The sequence below is a fragment of the Electrophorus electricus genome, chromosome 23 (genome assembly GCF_041902795.1).
Source record: "Electrophorus electricus isolate QZ-2024a chromosome 23, ASM4190279v1, whole genome shotgun sequence".
Lineage (NCBI taxonomy): Eukaryota > Metazoa > Chordata > Actinopteri > Gymnotiformes > Gymnotidae > Electrophorus > Electrophorus electricus.
Window position 1 is genome coordinate 13,447,501 of NC_137519.1, and position 7,500 is coordinate 13,455,000.

Sequence of the window (7,500 nt, forward strand, 5' to 3'; positions counted from 1 at the left end):
CTGATTTACTAGAGTGGGACTGTAGATGGGAATCTGATGTACTAGTGCAGGGTTGTAGATGGGAATCTGATTTACTAGAGTGGGATTGTAGATGGGAATCTGATGTACTAGTGCAGGGTTGTAGATGGGAATCTGATGTACGAGAGTGGGGTTATAGATGGGAACCTGATTTAGTAGCGCAGGGTTGTAGATGAGAATCTGATTTACTAAAGTGGGATTGTAGATGGGAATCTGATGTACTAGTGCAGGTTTGTAGATGGGAATCTGATGTACTAGTGCAGGGTTGTAGATGGGAATCTGATGTACGAGAGTGGGGTTATAACTAAATGGCATGTAGAATATCTTCAGGCTCAAGGCTGTACACCCGTTCAAAAGTTCAAATGGGAGGACACTCCCATGTGAAATAGGGTTCAAAAAATGAATTCAACTTAAAAGAAGGTGAGGATGCAAAAATTCATTTAAACTGTATAAACTGCACTTGAAAACTTTATAAATATAACACAGATATTATGGTAATATACATGCAATTTATGTTCTATCACAACCTTGCCTTGCTGATGATACAATTATGCAGCAATGGTAAACACAAACGGCTTCAAAAACAAACATCCTAAAGGAAGAGACACCCACGTAGTACTTAACAGCGTTCAGGTGAAACACCGTGTCACCTTTGATCGATGACTGTTTGCCTTTACTTCAAACCGGATCTAAGCCTCTCTCATCAAATCCCTAACCATCGCTGGAGAGATGCCTGCCGCCCTAGCAACAACGCGGGCCTGTCCTCGGCACTTGAGATCGCGGACACAACAGCTGCGTTTGAAAAACGTCAACAGTCCCTTCTCCCTGTCCAATGCAAAGGGAGGGAAGTTTAAAGAGCCATGTCATGTTCAGAAAGACTGAAAGGGGCTGCTTTTAAAAGATACTGGCTGTGGAATTAGATAGGAGGGGGTGGTGGAGGTGGATTTATTAAAAGCAGCTTGGTATGAGCTGTTCCACGCTGAAAAGAATGTTAACAAGTTCAATTTCCATTCAATCAGACTCACGGCGCTCTTGGAAATGTTCCATTGGCAGAGGAGGGGGAGGTGAAATCATCTATATGGTAATTATAAGGATGATTCTGGCAGTCACTTTGGCCAGCGTGAAAAGGTCAGCTCTATTAAAGATAGTTTATCAGTTCTCTGCACATATTCACTCCTGCACAGCTATTTAAAACCAACACAACCAGACTTTATTTTTCCAACCATTTATGCTGTCCTGCGGTATTCTCTCCTTAAACCCAATAGGAAGAAAAGGGAATCTTGAATGGAGGAAAAGATAAATTGCTGCACTCACTGTCCTACACCAAATTCTCCCTTTTTCTTTCTCTTTCTCTCTCTCACTCCATGAATATGACAGCCTTTCACGTCTTTCTTTCCTTTCAAACCTGCCCCCCAAAACTCTACAAACCTGCTCCTGCCCTAACCCTTCACATTAGCCCCCCCCAAACTCTCCAAATCTGCCCCCTACCATCAAAGCCTGCCCCCCATCCAAACCCTCCAAATCTGCCCCCCACTCCAAACCCTAGCCCAAAACACAGTACCTGACCCACTTCCATTTCTGCAACATGAGTATTTAAAACTTGTTCAACATGATTTCATTTCATTTTATTTCAAGCACTGGTTGAGAAAACTAAATTACAGAATCAATCACGTAGAAGGTCAGGCCGAGACTTCATTACAGGTATTGCATGCCTGCATCAATATCTTTCATTTATGACCGACCTGATATGTCACAATGGCGGCTAGATAGGAAAGTGGGGGGCAGGATGTGAAGGTGAAGGCTGGGAGAAAAAAATCCACTTTAAGAAATTGATGTACAACCGATGTCGGAACTACTCAGGTTGGAAGGAAGATAACACACACACACACAGAGACAGAAAGAGAGAGAGAGAGAGAGAGAAATGAACAGAGGTAAGGGGAGGAAAAACAGGTACACAGATGGAAAGAGAGAAAGAAAAAGAAAGAGAGAAAGACAAAGACAGAGAGAGAGAACTGAAAAGGGTATGAAAGATGAATATAGTACATGGTTGCTTTCTGCAAGAGTGGTCATATTTTCCATTTTATTCCCAGTCCCAGCAGACAAGGTCCTGTCACATTGTGAAGAATCACATTTTACAGGCATAGTACACCGAAACGAGGTATTTCATCTGACAAAGCCCCAACAGATCTAAAACACCGTAAACACTTGCCAGGTTTGCATGTGCGTGAGACACAAATAAGCCATTAAACCTCCCCTAAGAACTAACTCTTCAGAACAATCAAATATTCATGTTGCTAAGCAAGAAACCATGTAAACAGTACATTCAAATACAGGAATGATAAATGGAATTTATGTTTTTAATCTAAAGTAAACACGAAGCTAAATTTGAATGTGATGCAAGCAGGCATATTTACACTAGTCATCCGCTTACTTAATTAAGAGAGTTCTGATCCTCTTTCTCTTTCTTAGCAGATGCACAGAATGTAAAAAAAAGAACAGCATGCTGTTATAAACAAATACCCCAAAAGAAACATGTGAAGTCGCATTATGAGCCAGACACACATGGCTACAATATAATCATCTTAAAATGCTGCTCTGCAGCGTGAAACCAACATGATGAACGTGGACTGAACTGTGGTGGCCCGCACGACGAAGTCCAACTATAAGTCCGCTATGAGACGAGGGCGAGATGGGAATGAGAAGCGAGGAGTGATTAAATCAACAAGGGCTTCACGTTAGGGGCGGGGTCACAGAGACCCCGCCCCGGCCTGGGGCGGGGTCACAGAGACCCCGCCCTGGCCTGGGGCGGGGCATCTGGGGGCCGACCAACACCCGGGCACCCGCCCAGCACTAAAGCAGCTAGATTGGGAAGGCCAGACTAGAGCAGGAATGCCGGGCTCTCCCGCTAGGAGGGTCTTACAAATCCGAGTAATATGGGCTAAATTATGCTCATGACTCCATGACGGGACCTGACATCCCGTGCGGTAGCTGGTCTCGTGGAAGGAGGGGTAGCGAGGAGGCATGCAGCTTTGGTGACTAATGCGGTCTTCCTTTGATCTGGATATCCTGTGAGATTAATCAGAGAATAATTCACATAACAGGGGCTGAAAGGTGCAGCGTGGGAGCTTTGAGTGGAAACAACTTCCAGCTAATCCATTTGGTCCAGTATAGCAGTAAGTCATGTTGGAAACGTGCGGGAGTGCGAATGCATTGTTTTAGCACCCCAGTATGAAGAACTGGTAGGAATCAAATTCTATTATAAAACAGCTATTAATCTTTAAGTGGCAAAATGGCTGACAGAACAGGGAGGAAGAAAGCACAGAACAGAGGACCCACATTCTCCCACACTCGCTGTAACACAGTCCCACCACAACCAGGGACCATGGGATGGCGATGCAAACTAAAGAGGAATAAATGTTTGAGAATCAGATCTAATCCCTCTGCAGCGCCATGACAACAGGCCCCGCCCAGTAATTCAGTCAACGCTAGCTTTTTTTTTTCCTCCAGATGTAGACGAGCCTAACTGACCATGAAATGAAAACTCTTTTGCCAAAAAAACCTTCCGGCAGTCACTTGCACAGCACAGACATCTTAAAAGCGGCAATTATTTTACATGGCGACAGCGGGGGACGAGCGACTAAAGAAATAGCTGTAAACTGTTATGGTGCTTGTCTGTTTGGGAAGGCAAATAAATACCCAACATCTCTGCAGTATTAACAAGAGGGGAGGGCTTGGACATAAAGATTATGCTTTGTTTAAATAAGTGGCCACTGTGACCCTATTGCTAATATTTGATGTCAACCCTAAAGAAGAAGGGAAATCAAAGAAAGAATGAAATGCTGGTGTATGCACATCATCTGAAGGCTTATGACCTTTCATGCTTTCTTATATATTCAGATTTCTGTGACAGAGATTTCATTTCTGTAATGGCAGCATTTAATATAACTAGTCTAGCTGTGACATTTTCCCTCTCTTACTCCTCAATGCATTCACATTGCAGTGGCATTTGGAATCAACTCCTCTTTTGTTCTGGGTGTTTTTTTGTTTTTTTTTTGTTTTTTTTTTTAATTAGCCATCATAACAGCTCAATCATAAACCATCATCATTATGAAGCAACAGAGAACATGCACTGCTGTACAATGTCACGTTTCATAACTGGAGGGAGCAGAAAGTAATATATCCATATACTGATCTGACCTTTGAGACTCATATCTCCACACACACACACCCCCCCACCCCACCCCACACACCCATACACTATACTACTGGTTAAAGGAGCTTTCCAAACTGCCCTGAGCAGGCCTGAAGTGTGGGCATCTTATACAGGCTCTCAGTCGATAAGGAGACATGAAGCTCCACGCTTTAGCTAATACTGGACTCCAAGCTCAGCTAATGCCAAGTTCCTGAGAATCTGGGTGGTGTCCAGGAAAAAGTGATCAGGAATGTTGCATTACTGCATGCTATCCACTTCATATATTTAGCAACATTTAAAGTGTTATTAAAGCCATTAAAGTGTTATTATTAAAGCTATAAGTTCATATTGTTGTAACCTTGTCTTCAGTTTTCCATATTCATGTCCAACCTTAAACTGTCATGAGTCATAAACAGAATTTAACATTTGAATTTAATATTTATATCAAAATTCATAACTCATAACTCATTTTCAAAACACTACTAGTCTTGTTTCTCAGAGGTGTCTCCATTTTCTGACGCAAACTGAAACATTTGTGAAATACATACATTTTCTACAATTAGTAGAGACAGCAAATAAGTCAATTAAACAAATAAATAAAACGGAAATTTCAGCAAATGGCTAGGGGGAAAAGCGGCCAGCGGCCGTCCGTAGTCACGGCGAGGATGAAGCGCTCACCATGGGGAGGCCACTGCTGATACCCACCCCCTCCTGCTCCATCAGGTTTCTGGAGATGGTTATGGAGGGCAAGTCCAGGCTCTGAGGTGGGAACTGGGGAGTGAAGGGACCCCGCGGCGGGTTGGCGTGCTCGGCCAGCCCAGGGAAGGGCGAGCCCGCCTCTTGGAGGCCCAGGCCAGACTCCGTCTCTGGCGGCGGGGTGATTGGAGGGATCTCGAACTCCTCGTCGCCAAGACTGGGTGTGTGAAACGTCTGTGTGAGAGACAGGGGAGGGGTTGCACACGGGTTAATATCACAACGCATTCATCGGCATAATCTGACAGTGCGTTTCGCCAGAATTCAAAACGAACAGTTTGCCAGTGCAGGTATTCTGTGTGGTTAGACCTCCTCCCGCGGCTCACCTACATCCTGTACCTTCCTATGCCTTCCCCTTTAAAAATCCATGACTCAGCTCTAGTTACATTAGTACTATGTAAATTACAGAGAGATTAACTGAAGCCTCAACTTCATTTTGCACCTTATAACCCACATGCCAACAAACATGACACCTGACCCAAACCTCGTCTCTAAGACGGCTGGCCGGGGGGTGGGGGTGGGGTACTAGACCTCGCAATTTAATTCTTACATAAGCAATCAAAGCGACAGCTATTGCACTCTGAGACGGAGCAGAGGGGCGAAAAGAGATGTCAAACTCTGTAGTGTCGTGCTGCCATCACAGCAGCAGGGTGGTTATGATAGTGCCTGCTTAATCTGGGGGTGGAATGGTGCTGCGAGAATGAGCGAGGGAGGGAGAGAGAGAGAGAGAGAGAGAGAGAGAGAGAGAGAAGGGGAGAGAGAAGAGAGAGAGAGAGAGAGAGAGAAGAGAGAGAGAGGGAGGGAGGGAGGGGAGTGAGAGAGGGAGAGAGAGAGAGAGAGAGAGAGAGAGAGAGAGAGAGGGAGAGAGAGAGAGGAGAGAGGAAGAGAGAGAGAGAGAGAGAGAGAGAGAGAGAGAGAGGGAGAGAGAGAGAGAGAGAAGAGAGAGAAGAGAGAGAGAGAGAGAGAGGGAGAGAGAGAGAGAGAGAGAGGAGGAGAGAGAGAGAGAGAGAGAGGAGAGAGAGAGAGAGAGAGAGAGAGAGAGAGAGAGAGGGATATGCAGACCTCAGAAGCACATTTTAGCAGATGACTGGCTGGTCCAGAGTATTTCCACTTTGGTCTTCACACCGGCAGCTGCAGATCAGCTCATCACGCTCCCTAATCTCACAGCCTGAGAATTAAACTCCACCGTCACGCTTCATTTACTGACTTTGGCTTCTTGGCAATGGAGTTTCTCACCTGCTGGAGACTTGTCTTCATCAAGACGTCCTTACAGTTTATGTATCGCACGTCACTTCCTTTCTCTCTCTCTCTCTCTCTCTCTCTCTCTCTCTCTCTCTCTCTCTCTCTCCTTTCCTCAGCCTCACTCTTACATTATCTAGGTGTTTTGAATATACTCGGACACAGACAGGTATTTGGCAGTCACTGCTGCCTTCAGTCAACAAATCGCTCAGTTCAGTGGAGACTAGTTAAAGAAAGAATGGCTCAGTGTGTTTCATTCTATAAAAATGCTTTGGAGAGGACGGTGAGTGATGATCATACGTAATCAAACATACATACTCATACATAACTGTCCAGGCTTTTCCAAACAGAGCTAACTAACTGTGTTTTTGTTTCTTTGCTGAGCTGTACAACTGCTCCTGGTGTCTCGTCTGATGCTCACGTAGGCCCCTGCTAGTACACCTCTCAGAGTTGCCTGACCACCAGGTTTGATGTTTCATACTCCAGCTGTCGGAGTTTTGCCTTGCCGCAGTCGTTTCTCCGTAGAGACGATGTCTGGAATCCTGTGTGAAGGTGTGTTGTTGAAAGTGTTGTGCAAAGAAATTTGAATTTATGGACAAAAATGGATGAGTCCATATGGAATGCCAATCTTACCTGTGTGTGCTCATTAATATTAACAGCTTTGTGGAACAATTTCATCGTGCTCTCCAACTTACAACGTTGACCTCGCTGACCTCGCTGTGCTTGACCTAGCCTTGCCACCATTCTGACTTGGGCTCTCACTGGGGAGTGCTGACTGCAGCAGCGTCTGTTCCTCCTACCTCTGTCCCTACACGTCCTCTCTCCTCCTGTCTCTCTCCTCCTGTCTCTCCTCCTCTCTCTCCTCCTGTCTCTCTCCTCCTGTCTCTCTCCTCTGTCCCTACACGTCCTCTCTCCTCCTGTCTCTCTCCTCCTGTCTCTCTCCTCCTCTCTCCTCCTGTCTCTCACCTCCTGTCTCTCTCCTCCTCTCTCCTCCTGTCTCTCACCTCCTGTCTCTCCTCCTCTCTCTCCTCCTGTCTCTCTCCTCCTGTCTCTCTCCTCTGTCCCTACACGTCCTCTCTCCTCCTGTCTCTCTCCTCCTGTCTCTCCTCCTCTCTCTCCTCCTGTCTCTCTCCTCCTGTCTCTCTCCTCTGTCCCTACACGTCCTCTCTCCTGTCTCTCTCCTCCTGTCTCTCCTCCTCTCTCTCCTCCTGTCTCTCTCCTCCTGTCTCTCTCCTCTGTCCCTACACGTCCTCTCTCCTCCTGTCTCTCTCCTCCTGTCTCTCCTCCTCTCTCTCCTC

At 45.8% G+C, this 7,500-nt stretch overlaps 1 protein-coding gene across 2 annotated transcripts in view; it reads right to left on the minus strand.

Moving 5' to 3' along the window:
- tox3 (TOX high mobility group box family member 3) overlaps positions 1–7,500 on the minus strand; it is a 47,463-nt gene that overhangs the window by 7,828 nt on the left and 32,135 nt on the right. Inside the window, exon 3 of one of the 2 annotated variants that reach the window (XM_035520718.2) lies at positions 4,916–5,140. In XM_035520718.2, coding sequence (XP_035376611.1) covers positions 4,916–5,140 — 225 coding nt within the window. Of the gene's footprint in view, positions 1–4,888; positions 5,141–7,500 lie in introns of both variants that reach the window. The other variant, XM_035520716.2, reaches the window with a different exon arrangement.